We start from the raw sequence: 25847 nt of genomic DNA on the forward strand, positions 1-25847 counted from the left end.
CGAGATAAGCAATTACAGTCAGCAAGTCTGTCAGTCCCCACAACAACAAACTGCAAAATGTGATATCAGCTTTAGTTTCCAAATTGGACCTGGGTGGGAGTATGTGTGCAAAGACTAGAATCTAAACATCATGGGAAAACAGTCTGGATTACCTATGGTGTGCTGGATGAGACCTGAACGCAGGACTCTTGTGCTCTGAGGCATCTGCATCATCTCCTAGTCAGCAAGTGTTTTTTATATCCTAAGCTTTTTTAGTTGTGTACACAGTACTAAAGTGACTGGGGTAGGCTTAAGATATCTTATTTGGTCCCAGCAATCCTGAATTATTAAGCAGAACTGAGATTGTTTTATTTGAATGTTATATTCTATTTTTGTGTTTGTAGATTTATCCTAATCTACATATATAATTCACTAAGGGCACGCACAACAGTGAGCGCAAATAAGACAGAGCCCCGCCCGCCAACTCTAACTCTCCTCCTGCGTCCACCCTCAAAACCGGCATTTCTCGCCAAGTATCTGCAGTACGCTTAAATCACTCAGTCCAATCCAACAGCAGCTGTACAAAAGCTTTTCGGGGAAAACCCTAGACAGAATTTACAACGCTATAATGCCCGACTTGTCACACAAATGTTGCAGCGATTTTTATCGGAGAAAATGGCAAACCGCCTGCCGAAAGGGACATTTGCATCTGTCCCATAAGCAACTCCTGTAAACAGATTTCCAGGCTCAATATGAATTGCAATCCTAAGGTTTACCCACTTTTATTCCCTTACGGAGACATTGCCTGGCATAAAGATTTACAACATGTTCCCGATAAAAGAACCGCCAAGCGAAGAATGCCAATTTTATGCGTACATATTAGCAATGAGGAATATATTTAGTATTGTACACTCCAGCAGCGAACAATTCCGACAGTACGTTGTAGATGCGTATGTTAAAACAGAGGCCGTGCGTCTCAACTATCTCAGATTAGATCAACAAGATTTGCGCGTTGAACAATACAAAGTGTCAGACGCACTGCAAGAAAACGCTGAAAATAACAACGTACGTGTAGGCAAAATGATCATATTACCATCCATATTTCCAGGAGGTCCAAGATACATACAACAAAACTAGCAAGATGCCATGGCCATAGTACTTAAATTCGGAAAGCCTCATTTATTTATCACTTGTACACAAATCACATGTAATCCTGCTTGGCCGGAAATTCTACATGCACTGTCGGATACCCAAAGACCAGAGCATAGACCTGATATCCCACATGCTGTTTACTCTTCATAATAATTCTAACAACCAGTCTTCAGCCACGGTCAGTTGTACGTGGCTTTTTCTAGAGTTAGATCTTTTGACTAATTATCTGTCATCACCACCAAAACACACCTATTCACACCTGCGTCTTTCAAGAAGTATTTATTTCTTCTTCATTTCTGAATTCCTTTCTCACTGTTTTCCATTCCTATTCTTACACTGCCGCATACTACGGCGGGCTCGGCTAGTATTTTTATAATCTGCTTACCAGAAAAAAGTGCCCCACTCTTCACTTCTAATATTTACTTTAAAAGATATGACTGGCCTGACCATAAATATGTATTTTTCTAACTCTGTCATTCGCACTGAATAGCCAGGTTTTCTGATTGTCTTTTTAACAGAGATTTCTCAGATATACAGACTCCTACATCATTTCTCTATTAAATTATCATTGTTATTTTTCAATTGTGAAAAAGAATGTTTATTTACTTACCTTGTAAGTCTGTATTCGTAACACATTACAGTATAATAATAATAATAATAATAATAATTCTTTGCATTTATATAGCACTTTTCTCACCACTCAAAGCACTCAGCAATTGCATGGTAAGGGTCTTACCGAAGGGCCCAACAGAGCAGAGTCCCTTTTGACATTTCTTACGGGATTTCCACCAGCAACCTTCCGATTGCCAGTGCAGATCCCTAGCCTCAGAGCCACCAGTCCACCTAGTACGTAGAGTATTACTTGAAACGAACTAAACTCTCAAGTCTTGGGCACTAAATATAAATGCATTAGGTTGGCAAGCAGCTTAATGTCAATTATTTTTAATAATGTTGCCCCTTACTTGTAACATTGAAGCAGCTTATAATAGAGGCCATTGAAATATAAGAGATATTTGTGTTTGGGAGCATTGTGGTGATACGGGTAGTGTGTGCTGTCAATTCCTTGGGCTTGTTCACATCAATCAAATTAAATTAGACCCTCTGGTTGTTGTGGCTGTCCTTGTCCTTTTATGTATCCACAGTGTAACATGGTTTTCATAGACATTTTGAAATTAGAAATTTGTATAGCAATAAAAAGCTGTCAAAAGTGATGTTTTGCAGCTCGCTCTTTGTAGGCTAAATTATCCTAGAGATAATCTTTATAGATTACTGGATTTTAAGGTACCCAGTAAAAGGAAATAAATCTTTGTTCACATGTTAGTCTAATTCTATTTAATGCACTCTTCCAGTAATTATTATTTTTTAAAGAATTTTTCTCTTTGTTGATCTTGATTGTACTATATTTAAGGATTAGTATGATCTCAAGGTACTCTTTTTACTAAATACAAGATGAATTATCACATAATTATCACATGACATGGAGATTAATAAATATTTTAGGGTTGTTATCAGTGATAAAATATTATCATACACTAATGTTCATCATTAAATATTAAACATAATTAAAAGACACTTGTGTTGTAGAAATAGAGAGGTTTAATTTGTTTCATCACAGTACTTATATAGGTATATAAAGTATAAATTGTGCTTGTGATGTATGACAGATACAAACATCTATGCTGTACTTTTACATGGCCGTTTATTTGTCAGCACTCAGCAGTGTTTTTCTAAACCTCTTTTTTCAATTTGCTGTATTTTTTTTTATTTTTCTATACTGAGTCACTATTAAAAGTATGCAATGTTTTGATCTAGCTAGAAATGAAGATCGTAAAAGGGCATTTTGGGAAATGACTGTGTGCGCATTTGTGTGATTTTAATAATAAATGCATCGAACATATTTGCATGTTTTTAATTTTTTTTTTAGTTTTGTTAAATTGCAACTCTTGGTTTCTTGTAAACTACTTTGAGTATGTTAGATGGACAGAACAAAGAGTATTGAGGCTAAGGGGAGACTTTGTTTTGGGGTTTATAAGACAAAGTAACAAAGTGCATTCTGAAACAACTTAATAGGCAGATCTAAAAATGGCAGTTTAGGCACTCTTCTATTCTGTGTGGCAGCTAGTTATCTTCACTAAGAGAGTGTATTGAAATGTTTACTCATATTTAAAAAAGAAAATAATAGTAAATTGATGTTTGCCAAAGCCTTTATTGATTTAGCTTGGTGGCTTTTGTGCTGTATTTTGTATCTGAATATGAAATATGCTGCTCACCTGTATATTTGCTACATTTCAGTGGAAGTGAACCCTTTCCCTTAGTAATGTAAACTGTAAAAAGAAAAATATTAAAATAAAATTTCGGAGTGTATAATTACTGAGTACTACAACTTACTTTAGTTCATCCACACAAAGTCTATTCATGAAGTGTCTCCTTTTGTGTATTTCCTTTTATGATTCAGTTGAACACTCTGACCCAATTAAGCTATGGAGCAGACAGTCTAGGTAAAATGAAAACAAAAAAAATCGTATTTACTGTGCCTAATTTTACCAAGCCTGTGCAATTTAATTAGGCAGGGCACTTTATGTGTTTAATTGTTCTGTTGTAGAAATTTGTATGTGGTAACATTTTTCATTAGTAATGAGGAAAAACAGGGAAAGAGTGCTAACACTTTGTTTTAATTTGAATTGGTAGAGAACACAAGTATTTGATAATAGAACTGTTTGCTTTTTTGTGGCCGTTGTGTTTAATTGTTTTTATGCAATTGAAAAAATTTAGAAAGAAATAAGGAAACACCTTTTTATGTTAGCACTGAAACATTTACACAATATCCATGAATAAGTCAAAAAGTAGGACATTTACATAAGTATAATTGTCAGAAACGAGTGGTGACAGTAGTATATAATTTTCATATTCTGTGCATATAGGTTTGTAGGGTCATTATTGTCACATGTACAACTATTAGTAAGTTACTGACAGTATTCTTTTAATGGTGATGCAGTGACTTTTGGTCAATAACTTTTCCCTTGTCCTGTTTCGAGTGATGAGACTCATCAACTCTTCCCCAGTGAAGATTCACAAAGATTTGTTTTTGCTCACCAGTATGCTAAGACTTGGTGCCAATACTGTGAAAGTTCAGTCTTCATGAGGCAGTAAAAGTTATTCGAACAGTGACTGGGTATCCCTTTTGAACATTCGTCAAAGGTGCCAGTTCTCTATGCTAAAATTAGAAGAGGTGCCTATACTGTATACCAATGAGTACCAGCCCAATTCAAAAACTGCTTTGCACATTTATACTTAAGGAAGTCTGTGTAAAGTTAATTTTTTTTCTCTCTCTGCCCATTTATTTGTTTCAAATGGCATATAAAGAAATACAGCTTTTGTAAGAAATGTTTTTAAACATCTTCGCAGAGCTCGTCTTAATAACACAGTGTTTGTTGTTTATTTAAGGTTAAGTTGCTGGATTTTTTCATGATAATCAACATGTTCACTCACGTAACTCAACCACCTATACGTATGTTTGCCACTAGCTACCATCATATGTTGGTTTGTATATAATGAAGAAGTAAAACTCAGATGAAGAGTATTTGTATATTGAAAAGAAAAATAATGCTAGGAACACATTTTAGTTGTTGAGTATATTTCTGCATATGTTGGTCCAGTTTATGTTTACATGGAACCAGAATATATTTAGTCTAAAGTTGCAGTAAAGCCTAATCTTTCTTGGTTGTAATGTAAATTAATAACAGAGTAAACACGCAAAGGTAATATGAATACCCCAGATCATTTGTATTAACATTTTATTTTTGCATTATGGAAGGCAGTCACAGTACCTAGAAAAAGTATGCACAGTGTGTGCAGAAAGGCATACCAGCATCACACCACAAAGCTTGTGGTGCCTGATATCATGCAACACACCTTAAATATTTATTCACTGAACATACTGTAAAATTAATGCGACATATTTAACAGATATTTTCATAGTTAGACCCCTATCCCTACATTTATATTTTCTGGACCCATCTATCTTAATTGTGTCTTTCTGTCTAAAATCTTTATAGCACTAAATCTTCATATGATTACGTCATTTAAAGTAGCCTTTTAATTGATACAAATCATATACTGAGTTATAATTACAAGTTGATTATCTTATCAGCTTACTCATCAATAATATACAAAGTGAACCAGTGACTAAGCCCAAGTTTTAAACTAAACAAATTCTTCCTTAAAAATCTTCAGTTGCTGAACGACGGACCCTTTGAAATGATAAAGTATAAAGAGATATGATGTGCCTGCTAAAGGAATCAGGGCAATTCCTTTTCTTTCTGTCTTTTTCACTTGTGGTCACAGTTTGCTGAGCAACATTTTGGACCTAGTACTGCTGACCATTTGAAATAACTTCCTAGAAGTGCAGTGCACAGAATGGAAACCAGTCAGGCCGAGTTAGAAAACAATATGCGACTTTCAAATATGTCTGCAGTGTGATAAGAGAATTAAAAAAGCCAAACAGGCAGATGGTATTTTTGATTGAATTTTGCCAAAGCCTTCCCCCATGTATGTTTTGTGCGGGGTCTGTAGAATCTATTTCTTCGTATAGGTGTGTGCTTGTTTTATAGACAGGAGGCATGTAGGTGACTATCCTCGCTTTTCTTTTATGTGTACATAAAAAGTGTCAAAGTGTTCTGATCTTGTTAACCTCATTCAGAAGTACAAACACACCAGTATTTAAATTTAGTTAACAACATTTTCTGTTAGATTCCTGTGTGTCTTCATGTGAAGGTAGAATCCTCATGCCCTACAAGGTTTTTGGCTGTAGTTCAGACTATTTAGTCTTAAATGAAAGACACAACATATATTTATGCTTGTATATACACTGGGGGTGAGGATGTGACATTTGTTGAGGATTCATTCATTTCCTTAGAATAATTATAAATGTGTCTGAATAGAGGGAATCCACATTTTGATCTTGCACATGAAAATCGGAGTCCTGTTGCATGGCAAAGACAGAAAGCTAAACATACTGGTTATGGAAGAGCCCAATCGAGAGGAGTCTTTAAAATGCAGCTGTAAATTGTTACAAGCATGGAAAAATGCACTAATTGACATTCAGGAGTCTCACTTTTAGCCATTAGCTGCTCAGATGTAAATTTTTCAAATTCCTGTAAAGTAACAATATAAGCAGTGGTTCTCAACAGGAGTCTTGCACACATCAAATTCCAGAAATTGTCACCCTAGTACTGCTATTTGCTTAGCACCAAATTATTAAAAGCTATCCTTTGAACCCTTAGTAGTTTTTAAATTCTAAGGAATATAAAGAGCAGAACATTTAAAGTAGTTGTCTTCTTTGCTCATCAGACCAAACATGTTTATTCTTTATTGTTGAACAGCATTTTAGCTCTTTTATAATGGCTTAGCAAAGTGGAAGCCGATTCATCGCTCACAATCTATCTTCCTGTCAGTCGAAGAAAGCAGTAACTAGAGTTGCCATTAAAGCGAGTTGTCATAAGAAGTGCTGGGGGTAACATGTAAGTAAAATATGCTATATAGTCAGATCGTTTTTTAAAGTAACAACATAACACAATGCTTATTTTATTGAAGTAAAAACATAATCGTTATTTTATTTTCATTTTTTTATGTCTGTGGGGCTCTATAATGGTGCATCTGGATTCAAAAGACCCCTTTTAACAGCTGAAAGCATTCACAATATTTTGGTTTAAAATATAGAGCACTGGAAGCTGCCTAATAAAACAAGCTTAGGCAGGGACAGCTCATGGATAGTGCAAATGGTGCTTGGGACACAATCGCTGAAGACGGTGCATTCATTTTCTTTATTGTAATGCATTTTCAAACATATGTTTTATATTAAAGTGGCAGTTTAATAATCAAAAAGCATGATGTGCAGCCATGGAGGTTAACGGGAGATTGACCTCTCCAACAGATTTGTTAGTCAGGGGTCTCCAGACACCAGACCGAGGGCTCTTCTACCGGTCCACAAAAAAGTGGAAGGATCTGCTGTTTTATTATGTTCTTTATGTTGTTGTCAAACTACAAATTGAAACTATTTGCAGCTTATCTGTATGTAAATTGTTCAGAAACTGTAATACAATGTGCTACCTTAAAGCATCATTACAAAGGCATACTCGTGACAATTGCTTTATTTCATATTGTAATGAGCTGCTGTGGTGCTCACTGATGTCACGTGCCAGTGGATTATCGCTCTTTTACATCGCACTTTCAGGTAACGCAGTCGCTCACCATTGCAGCACTAGTTGGAATACTTTTGCAGCTTTGCAGGCTTGCTGTTTTTATCGGCACTGACACTGCTTATTTACATGGTGGAATGCTAGCTCATACAATCGATACCTGACAGAAAAAAACTTTTTTTTTTTTCTTCTTTCATCATTCAGAAGTTGCCAATTAAATTTTGTTTGAACACACCAAAACATTGGCTCTGGGTTTGGATTAAAATACCAAGTGCTGGCCAGTGAAATGTGCAGTTTTTCATTCAAAAGAAGAAAAAAGTAATGCAAAACTAACACAATGCTTGTAACACATTAAATTTATTAATAAGTACAAGTAAGTAGTTACTTTTCTTGTGAGTAACAAGTAACATCACTAAGTCACATACTTTTAAAAGTAATGTTCCACAGCATTAGTCATGAGCACAGCGTAGTGTCATCTGGTAGTACAGAAAGAAAATAAATGCGACTGTACCAGCCTGATACAGTGAGCCCAAGGAGTGATGGACCTTCTCAAAACTGGTAATGGATAGCCATCCTGGATAAAACAGCATGGTGCCATATGCTTATACCTGCTTGGCTTCACTTGGTAGTAAGAATGTTTATGCTTCTCTAGAAAAGAAGGTCTTCCTTGGTAGAGGGTTTATGCTTTCGGTGTGCTTGGTGTGGGTAATGCCTGCTGTTTTCTGCTGCACTGTTAAGGTTTTTGGGTGTTTCATTTCTAGGCATTTCTCAGATGGTGATTATTGGAAAATGACAGCTACTCAGAGCTAATTGTTTTTGCAGTGAACACAATTCTTTACAGGAGCAGCTTCAGAAGCTATTAGTAAGATACTGAAGTCTGGTGGAATCATTGGCAAGTTCCTTGGGATTCTAATAGCTGCAATGATTTTTGTTTACAGTGTTTTAAAACTTTTTCATGGAGTCTCATGACACAAAACCTTCAGTCTTGAGACTGTGACTAAACAACAGGTTTCAAAACTAACCTGAAGGTCATATAAACCTCAATCTAGAATCTGTCCCTTGACAATTCAGGTACAATACTAAAGAGTCGAACCATTCAACATCTTCTCTGATAGCCTTCCACAATCTTCTTTCATAATTATTTCCTCAACTCAAAGAGCATCGTGACCTTTTCCCCCTTAGTAAATTCAGTTCCTGACTTGTAAGCTCATCATATATGTGGCATAGGCGACTAACTTTACACCCTTTTCACTTTGTCACATGACTGATGATGAAGCATCATCCAGGAAGTACTATATGATGTAGGTGTAAGCAGCCTGTAATGCCAGTTCATATTGACCTCCTGAGACAGCAGAGGAGACTTAATTAGCACCCTACTTGTGATACCTTTTGTTCAGCTAGTTAGTCCTATCCATGCAATTCTAGGCTCTCACATTAATGGCTGGTCCCTACCATTTACTATCCGGAGAGCCACTCACTTCATTAAAAATGAATACCAGCAGTACCCCTATGGAGATGCTTTTGTTCAAGGAACAAATACAATCTCTACGATCCCTGCAAATGACAGTTTCCCACAAGTTATTTCTTTATATCTTGGGTCCTCTGTGAATTTTCTTTTTGGGGCCTTTATTATAAACTGGGGAGTTAAAACTTCCTTATAAGTACAACAATGAAAAGGGAAATATTTCCACTTGCAATCTAGCTTACATGCAGACCATTTGTGGAGGAATCAAAGTAATTCACAGTGTTAATTTGACTGATTTATTTTATTGAATTTATTACAAACAAGTAACATTCCATACAAACATTTCAACTTGACAAAACTAAATACAATTTAACCCCCACCCATGAGAAAGAAAGGAGGGCCAATAGCCAGAGTAAAATTTTAAGAGCAGAAAAGAGGGAAGAGAATACTTTTCCCATAACAGAAAATGCTTGTTCTATAATGTTATTGATTAGATCCTGCCAGGTTTTTAAAAAGTTTTGAACAGATTTTTTAAGTGAGAATTTATTTTTTTTCCAATTTCAAGTAGTATATGACATCAGTTACCCACTGACTTAAAAGAGATGGGCTAGGATTCTTCTTGTTGAGAAAGATAAGTCTACGAGCCAGTAGTGTAGTAAAGGCAATTACAGTTTGTTTGTCCTTCTCCACTTTAAGCCCATCAGGGACTCCACCAAACAAGGCTGTTAATGGGTTAGGAAGGATTGTGACACCGAGGCTGTCTGATAGGCATTTAAGGATTTTGGTCCAGAATGATGTTAATTTGACACATGCCCAAAACATATGGCCCAATGAGGCTGGAGCTCGATTGCAATGTTCGCAGGTTGGATCTTGCCCCGAAAACATTTTGGACAATTTTAAACAAGATAGATTTGCTTGATTGAACCATTGATTCACTCATTCTGCTGTTTTCTTTCACTATTTATGATACATGATACCTACACTTGGCCATTCCTACATGTCAAATCGGTCTGAAGCAGCAAAAGATCTCAGTGAGATGTGCAGTTTTAATTATTTTCACATCTATATGCCCTTTTCCCTGACCCTTAAGCCTTTGGTGCTCTTTCTGCTGTTTAATGTAACCTTTTTTAGAGCTTTTGGTGGTAGTCTTTGATATATGGATGCTTTTTACTTATGCTTGCAGAATATTTATATACACAAAGGTTTTCATTTGCTTGTTGTTATAAAAAAAAGTCTCTTATTCTGTAGCTTCATTTACATTACAGCTCTGATTGCGATTAAATACAAATTATAAACGTTTTGTGACTGTTATCATGATAACTGAATGATGACCATACATTAAATGTTCCCTGTCTTGAGAAGGTTGCTTGATTATTTGTTCCATGTTAATAATAATAATAGAAATGTCAATCAAAACCACAAAATTGGATGTCCAATGATCCTTTATTATGACACGTATAAACTTCCCTAGCACTATAAAAAAAATATTAAAAATAAGAGTACATGATTAATTCTATCAACATTACTTTATCAAAAGTTATTTTAAACCTGCAAGGCCATAGACTGGTTTGATGTTGAAGATTCCCATAATCCTTTTCTCAATGAAATGCTTCCTAGTTTACTTCTTTATTGCATTTCCCATTAATTTCTGCGGTTCTGCATCCACTCACATTGATAGAATGTTATCCCCACCCTCAGCAGTCTATATTTACCAATCTAAGCAGTATACCCCAATGTGGTGACTTTAAGATGTGTTACAGTTGGTGTAACTCTGCAATGACAGATATTTCCTAAATTGGCCCCCGAGTCACAGATCGGTTCATTTTGATCTTTTGATGCTTGACAGATTGTGAAAGAGTGAGAAGCATTTGAGTATATGACAACTAGTTTCAATCTCAAGTGAAGAAACTTTTTTTACATAATCACAAATGCTTTAAGGTTTCATTTTTGTAATTATGTTAAACCTTGGCCATGTCACAAGTGTACATTTTCTTAATTAATAAATAAACTTTGTTGCGGTGAAAAACCGAGACTCTCAATTTATTTTGTCAGGCCTTATAGTTTTCAGTTCACAGTATCACACATTGCCTCATGTGTGTCTTCTGGAATGCCCATAACTGAACTTTGGGAACTTGGTAGAAACATTCAGATGTGTTACCCAGCTCAAGTTATAGTTTAAATTTTACTAACGTTTCACAAAAAAGATCAAAAGATATTTTGTAGATGTCGTTTTCCCTGCTTTTTATACTTCAGACTATTCTGATGCTAATGAAATCAAATTTTATGGTCGTTCCCAAAATGAAATTTAATCTAGAGCACCAGCAACATAGAGCAGAGAATGATTCATTTTTAAGTCAAATGTCAAAATGTTACATTGCTTTTTAAAGGGAAAGTTCACTTTGCTGACATATTTTTATTGCTGGAGCATTTTTGATACTCCATACAATTTTAATATCTGCTGCTTGTTAAAAAGCTAGACAATTGCTCCTTAAAAAACAACTACATATAAAAAACAGCGTGTTTCTAAACAGTCAAGTGTGGGCACGGTGCTTTCTAAGTAGCTTCATTAGTTTAAAACTATATCATAGTTTCAATTCAATGCATTTTTAGGATTTAAACATATATCAATGTGCTACTTCCAATGGTGTGTTTACTCCTTAAAGATGTGGTAATTGTATTGTTTTTTTTTATTTCTTTTCATCAAAATGAATACTAACAGAAGCTGTAAACATGAAATAAAACATCTAGAGTCTCTTTGATTTAAATTAATGTAAATCTGAATAGCCCAGTAAATCACTTAAGAAATGTATGTGCCTTGTTTTCTGAAATCTCAGAAAAAGTCCTGGTAAGTGCTAAAGAAAAGTGAACTTCCCCATTTATTTTTATTTTACTGTACCTTGCATACTCACGTTTTATTTTCTAATTCTCAATTCAGTTGTTGAGTACTTTTATAAAGCAAGCTTCGGAGGAACAAGCAGCTTAATAAATGGTGTCCAAGTCCTGCCTCTGACTATTGGATTATTTCCTTTTTAGGAGCAGATCTGAAATATCAGGAAAAGGCATCCGAGAGACAGTGATAACAACTACAATGTCTGTGCAAGAATACTTCGCAGCTGTGGATTTACTGGTGGAATGATTAGACATTCAGGGATTTTTTTTTTTAATGCTATGGCAAAGATGAGCTCACTTTTTCATCCAAAAACCTGGTGCCATTTTTGCAGATTAGTATTTTGGTATCAATTTATTAATACATTGAATTGGTATTTTCCGTCAAGCATTCAGTATTTACGCATGTGCAATTGCTTTTGGTGATTTTTTTTTGGTAGTTGGCATAGTTGCATCTCCCTCTGACTGTTGGCTGCTTTATTCTTTCGCTGATTTTATTTGCCCATTGGCACGTATTAGAGGGTCTGCGCATGTGCATATTTTCTGAGTCTGAGTAGATTGGAGAACACAGCAGTTTGTATTTTTATGGAAGGGATTAGGTTTGAACTTGGTTACTGTATCGACGTGTCTCTCTCTCTCTCTATCTTCCACTCTTACCTCTTTCTATGATGCTGTGTGACATGACGTGCCACCATCTTGATATTTAAGTGCTTGTTTCAATTTACAAGCACGCTGTCCTCTCCTGTTTTGTACTTTAGCTTCTGTGCATGCAAAGGGCTTTGGGAAAGAAGTTACTCTTTATCCCTTTTCCTTCCCAAGCACGTAGCATGTTACCTTTTCTAATGAAGAAACGGAATCACCGCAAACCATATGTCCTTCAAGACAGAAAACAAGCCAAATGTGTCCTGACAGAGAAATCCTATGGATGGTTTCATTTCCACATTGAAGAATGTCACATTTAACAATAATTCTTTTACTAGAACCTTGTATTACACATCAATAAGAAATTTGTTCCCAAGCTCGTGGACCATTAAAAAGTTCTTCCCTGCATCAAGAACTGTTGTTTAGAATAAATAAGAACATTTCATTTTGCTTTGAGTTTTTGATTACAAACCATTGTCAATAATATATTGCTCAGTGCTGCCTCATCATGGAGTATGGATTTGGTGCTTCATCATTTGGTGTTATTAACAAGGCTGCTTTTGTCAGACAGTTGCCAATGTACTCCATTGAGAGCTTAGTAGCTGACTGTATTTGGGTTGAAAATCCCTGTAAGCTGAATTTTAAAGAAGACTATGCTTTACAGCACATGCTGGGTGGTGCTTTTCTTCTCCATAGTGGTTACATGTCAGCTCTCAAAGTCTCACAAGACAGAAATTGTACAGCTGAACATGGGAAGAAATTTCTGAAATGTGAAGGCATATCACAACATTGCTGTTTTGGATTGCAAAATGACCTTTATCAATGAAGCAGTACACAACGAGCCTTTTCTTGAAGTGGAAGGCAAAGGAAAAGGGAACAAGTTGGAGCTTACTTCATGCACTACAGATGTACAGACTTTATGATTACTGTGTATCTGCATATATCTACCATGGACCCATGCATTAATCACCTCTAGCATCACTGTTCCTTGATGTTTCCTTCTCTGGACAATGACATTACTATGAAATCATGTTGCTGGGACAAGCTGCCCTGTGGCTCTTTGGCTAAGTGCCCATAATAAAAGATTTGTTTAGGACCAACTGGTTTATGTGAAAAATGTGCAAAATATCTCCATGTTCAATGGTAGATTTTAAAGTATGAATAATTTTACACTTTTCATTGCAACACAGCTTCTCTCTATGACAGCTAATGACAACGTGCACCTTCATATTATGTTTTAATGGAACTGTCCTCAAATCCTTGGATTTGCATGAGATATCTTTTTTAAAATGAATGTAACTAAGCACTCACCAGCTGGCACCCCCATTCTCCTCCTAGAAACTTTAATCTGAAAAGCAAACTGTTCTTGTTTTCCTATCGTCAAGGCAAGACTGAAGGAGGTGCTTATGCTGACTTTGGATAGGAGTGACAATGACCTGTGGAAAACCACTTGCATTCATTTTTTATGTTAAAAATCGTGTTCTTCACTTCTTCATTTTGAGTACAGCATATTGACCTTAAACATTCTGCCTTGTATTTGTAATAGTAAGTTAACCTAGATTAAGGTTTTGTAATTTGTATCAAAAGCAGAATAAGGACTTTGTGTTTAGAAGTGTCAGATTCATTGAATGCTCTTGTTTGAATGTGCCCTGCAAAGGGCTGGTACCCTTTCCACCTCCGGGTGCCACTTGTGCCTGGTGCTGTTAGAAAATGAGTGAATGAATTTATGGATGGATTCATAAAACTTTTGCACTTTCATATGGGGAAACAGCAGTGCAAGGCCTATCAAGTGGAAAATACATTTTTTTTGTTGATGCTTAATAATGTCAGTATTTTACTTTGCACCATGTTTTAAAGTATTGCCGTTTATTGTTTAGTAAATGGTTTTCATTGAAAATGTTTTACATAATTCCAGCTTATTCACAGACATGACAGTTTGCATTTTGAAGAGTTAATAAATGTTTGACTGTGTGTCGTGGGCATATTTGGATGGAGTTTTTGATTATTCATAGTTTATTATTTTGAGTGTTTTAACCATCATTTATGTTTTACTAATTTATTTTAACTATTGGGTTAACTTTAAATAACCTTGAAATTATTTAAAGCTTTTTGGTATTAACTAAAATCATAAAACAAAAAGTAAAAATGTGGTACATGGCATTCAAAAACTGGTGGCTGGGCAGACAGGATCATCTGACCAAGGAATGTCACACTGTTACAATCGTGTCCAGTCAGGTGTGAAGTAGACACCACCTGCAGATTTGCAAATAGTCTTGTTCTGGTCTCATGTTAGACTTACTATATGTCTGAACTTAATATGCAGAGCATTTACTCCATTCCGTAAACATTTTTTATAGTGGTATAATCTGTCCACTGCTGCTTTATGTGATTAGATCCTGGACTGCTATGCATAATTTCTGATATTTGCAAGTTCTCCTCCTGCCCCTGTGAGCTTCCATTACATCCTCCAGTTTCCAACCATAAGCTTACCTTGCCTGGTTTTATTATTGTATATGTGCAAATTATCCTGGGCGGCTTCTGCTTCACATTTACAGCTTCCAGAACAATCTCACATTATACCACTATGAACAGAAACAAGCAGGTGTGAAAATGAATAGAAAGGTAAAAATGATATTTTATAGAGTTCTGTCTCCTTTATACTGCCAGTCATTAGGATGCTTTCCTTCAGCGTGACAGAAATGTGCTGGATAGATTGAATGGCGACTCCTTATTCAGCTTGGTATGAGTGCTCGCTGGCAAGTGGTTACATGTGTTGCCTGATGGTGTAGTACTTCGTCCTGTGCTGCTTCATGCCTTATGCCCATGTCTGGGTTAAGAATTTGAACTGGATCCATCCATCCATCCATCCATTATCCAACCCGCTGTATCCTAACTACAGGGTCACAGGGGTCTGCTGGAGCCAATCCCAGCCAACCCAGGGTGCAAGGCAGGAAACATACCCCGGGCAGGGCACCAGCCCACCGCAGAATTTGTACTGGATGCATGTTTTATAGTCTGTAATTTAAACCATACTTGCTTTTTACCTAATTTGCATTTTCCTTTTTTGTTAATATACCTGTACATTACAGATGTATTCTTCCCCGTTGTTGGTAATTCCCTGTTGAACAGGAGGAAATGTGTCCTTCATACTTAAATTCTAAGACATATTTTAAATTGAAAAATTGGCCACACAATATGTTTAAATGATCTATCACCTCCTGGACTAAGAGTAAGTTCAAGTTAGTGCTATAATGTAAATTTATTACCACTGCAATCATATCTACCGTCTTCTTTTTAGAGATACCACCAATGCACAGAGGATCATGTTGTTTTCAGTTACAAATTGCTAAGTCCATCTAAAAATCTTTTATTGAAAATATCACTGCAGCTAATGCATATTCTGAAAAAAACTTGAAATGGGAGTTGTTTTGCTTTTATTTTCTGTCAGTCGGGCAAGTAAAAATGTACTTGACAGGATTTCATAAAAAAAAAAAAACAAGCTAAATAATCTTAAATACAATTTTCTTGATAAGTTGATAAATCATGCAATGTGGAAAACAAGACTTAATGGCTTTGCATATAAACATTGTACTTACGTAGCTATGCAGGTGGTGGAGTAGACCTCAATGTAATCCCAAGGGGGCACACGAATGGCTGCTCTCTTGCAGGTTTCATTGAACATTGTAGGGGAGGTAAAAGCAGAAACCCACAGCCAGAGGAAGACTGAAGAATTGAAAGGAAGGTAATGTAGGAGTAGAAGAAGGCAGGTAAACGCCTGCACTGCTGGAGATGGAGATCCCAACATCTGCGCAGGCAGGTCCAGTCTAGTGCCGCTAGGTGTTTATTCTATTGTTTCATCGTGCTTTCTCCACATTTCTAATTCTCTGACTCATTTGCATTTAATGAAAACCTTTTTTTATTGTGTGACACTCCTTCATTGTGATTATTATTAAATTATTCAAGTGATTATTATTAAAAATATTTTTTGTTTGCCTTGGTGTGGTTGGCATTAATGCCCAAAACAAAGCCATACATCCAGTATGACTTACTTTGCATTTCCAAATCAGAATAGTCAATAAGGAATAAAAAACAGCAGTATCACTCATATAGTAAAATCTACTTTTTATAAATTGTAGCAATTTGTAATTTTGTAGCATTTCATGTTTTTTCATAAAAAACTACAACTTCAAAGCCATTCTATCACCTGTACAAACAGGATTATACCAAATAAGAAGCAATTATCAAAATTATTTGCAGCTATCAAAAAAAATGCAGAAACATATGGGAACAACTTTGAGATGCTTAACAGCACAAAGGCATCTGGCATTTAGGATAACACACGTGTCATAGAAGGGTCAAGGCCTCGTTAAAGGTCCTTGGCCATTCTTTGTCACTTGTTGGTTATCAGCCAGTGATTGCAGTATTTATAATATATAAACATGCACACCTCAAAGTGTAATCAGACGTGAAGCAATTTTCACCATATGCTCAAATTGTTCTCACCATTGAGTGTGACGACAGTATACAATATGCAGGCAATAATATTCTGAATAATATTATAAATAATAATATATTATACTATAATATTATAATAATATTATATATATATTATATAATAATAATATTATGAATAATAATATTAATAAGAATAGGCATTGCACCTTAAACCTGAAGTCTTCTCCATCAGCTCCTAACTCTCACTAGTTTGACACTGGGCAAGTCACTGGTTATGCTTCAACTATAAAAAGAAAAATTTATGCAAACAGATATAATAATAATAATAATTCTTCTTCTAATAACATTGAGTAACATTTCCAGTGCACAATAGTCTTGTACTGATATTACCTTTTTCCTTGGTATTCATTATAAATGTAACATTTTTTGATCTTATATGACCTACTCCATTTCAGCCTGGGACCATTCTCTAGTTTTGTGTGAAGCTGAGATATGTAAGTGTAATTCAGAAATAGCCACTAGTAACTTCAAGGTTATGCTATTTCCTTTATTTCTGAATTAAGTGACAGTAAATAAAGCTTAACATTCTTAAATAGTAGTACACAGGTTACCTACAGAATTGTATGCTTAAAAATTAAATTAAGAGAGCTTTAGTTGTTGGCTCTCCTCTCTTTCTCTTTGGTTTGGGTAAAATTATGCTTTAAGTTGGCTGTATGGAATGTTTATCTGCTTCTAATTAAAATCAATAAAAAATAAAAAAGTTAAGACATTAAACTCAGGGTTTACCTGAACAAAAAGATTTCTTTTTAATGCATGGAAAACCCTTTTAAGTACATTTTGAATTTATTGTGTTATTTTTTAGTTAGCTTTAGAGTTGATCCTGCAAGATTTGTTTATTGGAAACCAAATGGTGACTTTGAATGGCTGCTGTTGTACTTTGGGGAGACGGCTACAAAGCACAGTGTTGTAGGTGTCATTATTTGATATATTATTCATTTTTTTATTTTCCTTTCAATAGTGAATTATTTGGTAATAGACAGTTATGTGCCCTGTAAAGTTGATTACTTTTATATCTGAAGTAGATCCATTTTTAACAATTCTGTTTAAAACCCACCTGTAATGGAATGGTGGTGTTCTTATTTTTCATATTGTGCTGTTTTTTTTGGTGGGTTGGAATAAGCAGAAGCTCTAACCCCCTTTTTTAAAGAATATCTTGAATTAGTTTTGCAGTATTTCATATCAACAACATATTCAGTCAACTCCTTCTTATCTGAGGAGTGATGAAATTGGAAACCCCATTATGATGATGTCACTCAAAGATATTAAAGCAACTGAAGGGTTAAAAGATAGCCAGCAATAATAGATTCTGCAATTATTCCAAATTTTCTTCTGCTTATTTTTCAAACTTCCACTTTTTATATTATGGATTGCTCCTTAACTTTATTTGTACAATTCTCTTGCATGCTTGCTGGTAAATTGTAAATTTTATATTTCACCTATGATCATCTCAAGGCACCCCGCAAAAGTAACATACTGTAACATACAGAAGCAAGCTTGAGAAGTTTGTGTTAAGTCCATTCAGGCTCTTGAGGAGGGCCAGAGAGGCCATCTCAGCATCACGGGACATAATGCAAGACCCTTCCTTGAAGGAGTGCAAGTCTATCACAGGCTAAAGCTTCCGAGAGAGAGACTAAAACTGTTAAGAGTTTTCCCAAATGTTATCCAGTATCCTATTTTCCTTGATTACAGCAATTTATTTGGTACAGAATTTTTGTTCTAGCACAGCACTACAGATATAATAAATTTGTGTTCATCATTGTACCAGAGAGTGGTGAACATGTTGCTGGGACATACAAATAAGAATTTAACTGTACTAGGTACAGTTGATAATGAAGCTGCTGCTACTTCAACTACTTCTGTTTCCCCTGGTTGCCTATTTAGATTCACAGCTAGCCTACCAAGCATATCTTCAGTTTGTGGGGGGAAGACCTAAATACACAAACACAGGGAGAACATGCAGAATCCACAGGACCTGCAGCAGAACACTGGATCCACAAGACAGCAATGCTAATCATTAACACTTCAAAATGAGAACACTGAAATGCATGCCTAAAACATTTCTTACAGTTTTAGCTGTGAAATAGTGTGTTTCTTATTGTTTTTTATTTTGCTGATGGAGCAATCCCGTGGTATATTGTAATGAAAATCTTAAATCATAGTTGTAAGTTATGTGTTTTTTGTCTAAATCTAGGCTCATGCCCCAAATATTAATGTGACACTTCAACTGAGCACCAAACACAGATTTAAGTAACATTTTTAGTTAGCATAATGATGTTGCAAACTCTTTATGGAAGAGTGCTAAAGACAATAGATGATTAACCTTGCTGTTGAGGCAGAGGTTACATCGTTGTTCCTATAAATACTTATATCTAATTTTCTCAGTTTCTGACGTTTTTGTTTCCAATAACATCACAACAGACAACGTCAGAAATAGTTTCTATAAGCAGCATTGTTATATTGTGGTAATATATAATTGACACACAGCTGAAGAATTTGGCAGCATAGTGGCAGAGTTGTTAGTGCTTATGCCTCATGGATCCAGTGTCTTGGGTTTGATATCCACACCCAGTTGACGTCTCTTGGGATTTTTCATTGTCTCTCATTGTCTGTGTGGGTTTTTCCCCAGATACTCAAGTTTTCCCTAGCATTTCCCCCAGCACATCCCAAAGACCAGGATAAAGGCCATGCCTCATTAGATGACTTTTCCTGAAATTTTCAGTCATAGCTTTCATTAACGTAATCTTACCGAGATGTAGGGATTTGGCTGCATGCTCCTGTGACGATCAGTAATCTAGAACTAGCGGCTAACTCCATGTGGTCTGTTCCTTACCCTGACAAAATCAGACAGAATTGATTTTGTATTTGGTCATAAGATTGGGGTCTGTGTGCATAACAGCTGGCGACAAATGAATTCTTATCCAGATGTACAATGCATATAATGCAGTAATGAGGAATAAGGAACATGTGTGTGTTTTGGACCTCACAAACAGAAGAGAAGCTTGTATGTTGGTTGCCTTATGTTTTACGTACCACAACAGAATGAAAAAAAAAAAGCATCGTTTTTGGCTGAACTCCCTATACCTATTGAGCATATACCTTCGTAGAGCAGCAGGCTATTAGCTGTCGGAAAAGGGGCAAATATGACCATGCTGGAAAGTTGTCATGCAGCCAGTAAATTTGACACACCCAGCAATTGTCAGTTGTGTAAATTGACATGGTCTTGTGATGAGATCAACAACAGAAGTCAGGAAGCCTGATATATCCTACATCTAGAAATTATGTAATGTGACGTCAGCCTTAGATTGACTATTTATTTTAAAGTGGCCTTGAGTGTGTATTGGTATATATTGTAAGACAGTAAGCAGAGATACATAATGATTTGGGGTACCTGTGCACAAACCCTGTATAATTAATGATGAAAAATAAACATGGTTTACAGACGGCATTGAGAAAAGATGCCTTTTCAGATGCAAGTCTAAATCTTGACTACCTAAGATGGCTGATCCTCTGGTTTTAAGAACTTTCTGAAGAAAGTGGCAGGTCCAGGTGGCCGGATACCAGAAGTGACATCATTAGTGTTAACGCTGTTTGTGGAGGGAGGAAGAAAAATGGAGTTAGTTTACAGTGCCGACCTAAAATCAGTGGGTAAAATTATTATCAGATTCAATCTAACTTTTAACATAAGATTCTTAAACCTCATGTCAGTGTTTGGTCATATATATATACAGTATATTTTTTTTTACCTACATTCAAAAAACACATGCCTGTCAGGCGCAGGTTCTCAATTTACTCGGTGTGAGTGAGTGTATGTGTGCGTGTGGGTGAGTACTCTGTACTGGACTGGCATCCTGTACAGGGATGTTTCTCACCTTTCACCCAGTGTTGTTGGGATAGACTCCAGCCACCAGTGACCCCCACTTTAGATCGTGCAAATCTGAGAATGTTAGCGTTTGTTGTTTCTACCTTGCTGTCTGTGCTTGCTGAAATAGGCTTAAGCTTTCTCACAGCCTTGCCATAGATAATTGGGTTAAGAAAATTAATTGGTGGATGAATTGATGTTAGTGTTTATGTTAATATGTAATAATGTAATATCAACATACATTAGTAAAATGATTTTTCAGTTTTGTAGATATGTACATACAGAATGTTATAAGCATGTTACTTATAAGAATGCCCTTATTTTTTCTGTGCTTCTCTTTTTGCTTACCAAAAATGTGTAAGGTTCTGGACAAGCACTCCCCCCAGTACCCTCCCCCTAGTACCCTCCCCCTAACCTGAGTGGGACCGTTCCATTGCCACCTCTGAGATTTTCCTGTAAACAGAGTGCAGAAACCTCATTCGACAACTGTCCATGTTGCCCCATGGAATACAAAAACTCATCTGTAAGATCTGATGACACTCTGGAGTACCTCATTATAATATCATGGCTGCCATTTCTTTAAGTATTCTGTTTTTAATGTATTATCAGTTCCAGACAGTGTGTGGATTTAATATAGTACAAACACTCTCTGTTGGAGTAAGTAGTTAGGAAACGGAAGGAATGACTGAAACATATTCTTTGATAAGTGTAGCAATCTACTGTGGACTTTTACAGAGCTTATGGAAATGAGCACATTCTGGTTTGAATTTGATTTACTAAATGGCCTAGAGAATTTTGAAATGGTCAAGTGTATCCTTCCAGTGACCTTGTCTGAGTGAGCAGGAAAACTATTGAACCATCTGCTAGGATCTACAGCTGGCAATGTTTTGTTCATCTTGTTCATATTAAGTCATTGAGATGATAATCACATTACATTTGTGGTTTCAATCAATTTTGATTTTTCATTACGATTCGGGTTTTGTTTCGAGTCTTCATTTCAATAACAGTGTCACAAAACAATGTATGTGTGGTTGACTATATCTTCAAATCTTAATTTCTGTTTATTATTAATTTAACTGTAGTGCAAGGATACTTTACAGCAAACAGAAGTAGGTAAGCTTATCCAACAAAATTTCACAACAAATAAAAATAAATAAATGACTAGCTTTTGTGCAAAGGGTATTAAACGTTTCGTAATGTGCTGTAATGTTTGGGCATGCTCAGCATGTCCTCAGGTTATCTTTTATGTCAATGTTTTTCTCTCTACATATATCATAATAATAATTAATACACCTTAAGCTGAGCTTTAGCAGAGACTTGGAGCACTGCGTCTTGTAAATTCTATGCCCTCCAAGCTTTGTCTGTGACTTACAGCTAAGCCATATTTAATGTATGCTGCACTGTACCAATTGGTTTGCAGGGTCAACAGGTATTGTCAAAAGAGTAATTTCAGCATGGTGTATTTTTTTTTTCTTTTGCTCACATTTTAAGACAATTTTTTTAAATTAGTCAGTGCATCTATGGTGTTTTATTTTCTGTATAAAGTAATAACTTTCCTTAAATCAGTTTTGTTGAGCCTAATCCATATTTCCATGTAACATTACCAACATCTCTTCTGGACTGCCATTATAAGCTGGAAGAAGACGTTCTGTGTCCTGAATTCTGACCATTAAGCAAAAATGTTCAGGGAAGTGTTTTGGGTGTCTGGGAGGGTTAAGAACTTTGGCTCAGCAGACATATACTGGGAGGAATCTGTGTGCCTCATACTCTGAGATGACAAAAATTGCCACACTTTTATATAAGATGAACATGATGAAACGTGATTAGAGTTCAGTGAACGTGTTCTTCTCTTTGACGTTTGTCCTCATTACTCTACTGTCAGAGGTGAAACCAACTATTTTCAATGCAATATGGTTGACTGCCAAATAAATACACACCAATTTGTAATTTTAATTGCACCGTTAACAAGATAGCAGGGTCAGCTTTCTAACCATAAATTGTTTTTTTTACAGCAATATATAAATAATGTTGTTATTGCATATATTCTTTATTCTGTGTTTCCAGGACAAAGAGGTGCCCTAACAGTCCTTATATTATGCAGCAGCTCACCCATTGTAAGCCTCACACTGTACAGAAAACCTCACACACCAGAGCGGCAGCTCATTTTGTTTCCTCCCAACACTTTAGCTCCAGTTCTGTTCCAGGCTAGTGTGTGTATTGTATGTTTGTGTGGGTTTCCTCCTAGGTCACCAATACATCTACAGAAAAGACATGCTTCTGGAACTGTATCCAAGTTATACTAGAGCTTCATATTCATCCTTGATGCATCAAAGCAACAGGTCAAAGTTAAACATAGGGAAACCTCAGGTTCAGATGTGGTAGTTTAAAGGGGAGGGAAAGCTGTTTTGTTTTAACAGTTCCAGATTCAAGACTTGTACGATGATGTCTGTCCATGTGTTCAGGCGTGATCTAACCTCCTTAATCCAGTTCAGGAATTCTTGACTAAAACAAGAAAAATAAAATATCTCTCTGTAGTTTATGAAGGCGATTGGTCAGAGTCTTTCTCTTTTTTCTGTTTGTCTTGGATATACAGGAATACAGCAAAGTGGTATTTTAATCTGTAATATATGTGTACACTTCATTTTTTTTGTGCATCCATCCATTAATTTTAATAATCATTTTTTTGAGTGCTAAAATCACAGAGAGGCAGGGTATAACCTGTGGATGGGATAGCACTTCATTACTAAGTCCATCCATTTACATGGCGAGACTGTGCCAATTTAGAATAACCTGTCAATGTGCCTGGCATAGGAACCCTTACAAGGGCATGTGAAGACCCTGGAAACCCCACACAGAAGAAGCTATTATGGTTTCTGTTGCCACCAGGGGCCAAACAATGTTCCAAGAGTTGTGAGGTTATCAATTTATAAAACACGGAAATGATTGTCTATTCATACACTATGAAATAAAAAACATCCGAGTAGCCTCATCAGTAAAGGTAAAACATTTTTTTTTCTTGTAGTCAATCTAACCTTTTTATGCTCTCCTTTTTCCTGAGGGTTTCTTGACAGTATGCCTGTCAATCACAGCCTTCCACATTAATTTAAAATTTAATGCATCCTAGAAGCTTAAAAACAACTTTGACACCTGCCAGGCAAGATGTATCAGCCTGCATCCCACATCTGGGCCAGCAGCGTGACTGAAAAGCAGCATCGTCTAGGGTTTGTAAGACAAAGGTGATTGTTGTGTACTGTATTCGTGCATGCAATCATTTGATTAGGTATTCTAGTTCACTAAAATACATAGGCTAATTGGCGATGTTTTGTCTATTGCATCAAACGTCCTTTGAAAGGATGTCAAAAATGACAAAAGTCTTTGACTGTCTTGCAGGATATCACATTTGCCGCCAGCTTTTAACGGATAAGTTTTTGTCCTTGAACTGCACTCTCCTATATTCTGAAGTTTTGCTTCTTTTTCTGTAAATCTGATTTCGTATTCTGCATGGGTCCAACACATTTCACATAAGGTATAAAGATGGAGGCAGACAGACACAGAATGACCTTCAGTTCAACCTCATCCTACAGTGTCCCCTGATTAACTCGTAAAAACAGCAGGTTTATCTTTTCTGTGTTTGTTTGTTGAGAGCTTATCTGTCTCTTTAACATGAATGGAAATGGAAGACAAGTTCAACCAGCTTTCCTTTGCCATGTTATGAGGTCCTTTAACATTTATGCTATACTGTATTTTCCTGATGCTGTTTAACAATAACATGTATCACTAGTGAATTGATTTGATTGCTTTGCAGTAAGACAGGTTTAATGTGGATTTGTTGCTGCCAGATTAGTTCTTTAGAATAACTCAGTTTAGCTTCTCCAAAACAGATGTAGGTTTTCTTGAATGATTTAAAAAAAAAAAAAAAGTCATCATATTTACTTATGTGTGCAAAATACCCTCTTTTTGTTTCTTTCTTTTAAAGCCCAACTCCAACACATATGCTCAAACTGGCCGTCATTCAGTGTCTGTAGAAGTTCAGTTGCAAAGACAACGACAAGAGGAACGTGACAGCTTTCAGCAAGCCCAGCGCCAGTACAGCTCTTTGCCACGGTAAGTCCGTCTCTTTTCTAAGTTGACTGCTTCCACCGTTACAGCACGTCATACTAATGCACAACTAATTAACAAAAACTGTATTTTACTCCAAACTTCTTCAGGGCAATTGATATATTTGTGAAGATTAAATTACAGTATAAGAATGCACTACTCATATTAATGGATTACGAGAAGTTTCATAAGAAGTGACAGCGCCTTTTGATTTTTTAGCAGCCAAAACAAGAGAAAACATTTATTAGGTGGGGCTGAGTAACACTGATACATGACATAAATCCAAACTTGTCTAACAGAAAAGATTAATTTGATAAGATTTTAGGAGTATTCCATCAACTTTCATGCAGAGCTGTGTGTTTCCACAAAGCGCTGCTTTGGCACTTCCTCGTACTTGAATTCCAAAGCTGCCTTAACACGATCGAGTCTATATGCTTTTGAAAACTTGTCAGATCAAGTATTACTGTTCTTTTTGTCATTGTGTTATCCATTTAGAGTTTAATTATTTTTTTAATGTACTACAGTAGTAGCACACAGGGTTTTCTTTCAATAATTGTGTCTTCCAGCTTTTAAAATTGTCTTTTGCCATCTTACCATGATTTCTACTATCCATCTTATATTGTAGATCTCTCTTCTTCTAATTTTACTTTTCCAATCCTTCATTTGTCCGAAAAGATTTAATTCCTCATGATTTTACAGAAATATGTTCTGTTTTCCTTTAAATGATTTTCAACATAATTGTGTATGGCATTAAAAGCTGACTGATTGTTCCATCTTGCATTATTTGGTCTAGACAGTGAAGTTTAAAACTTGAACTTTAAAAGGGTATAAAATTGAAGACCGAGCCACTAATAATTCTTTTATCTGTTGTAACATGACTTCCTTTTATGTGAAGGTTTACTTCACATTTGGGCTGGGACTATATTAATAAATGAAGGGTTCAGGGTTTAAGTAGCTAAGTTTAATGAATAATGCAGGAGAATTATGCAACTGAAACTATTTTCAGTTTTGTTAAGTGTAAAATAAAGAGTTCCAGCTCAACAAAGCGGCTCCT

General features: G+C 35.9%; 1 protein-coding gene across 5 annotated transcripts in view; it reads left to right on the plus strand.

The window, feature by feature from the left end:
* Positions 1–25847, plus strand: part of pard3aa (par-3 family cell polarity regulator alpha, a) — a 900153-nt gene that overhangs the window by 863484 nt on the left and 10822 nt on the right. For 4 of the 5 annotated variants that reach the window (XM_039753563.1, XM_039753564.1, XM_039753566.1 and 1 more), the window contains one exon: positions 24672–24799. In XM_039753563.1, the coding sequence (XP_039609497.1) occupies positions 24672–24799 (128 nt within the window). Of the gene's footprint in view, positions 1–11826; positions 14299–24671; positions 24800–25847 lie in introns of those variants that run through there. The other variant, XM_039753567.1, reaches the window with a different exon arrangement.

The sequence above is a fragment of the Polypterus senegalus genome, chromosome 5 (assembly GCF_016835505.1).
Source record: "Polypterus senegalus isolate Bchr_013 chromosome 5, ASM1683550v1, whole genome shotgun sequence".
Classification (NCBI taxonomy): domain Eukaryota; kingdom Metazoa; phylum Chordata; class Cladistia; order Polypteriformes; family Polypteridae; genus Polypterus; species Polypterus senegalus.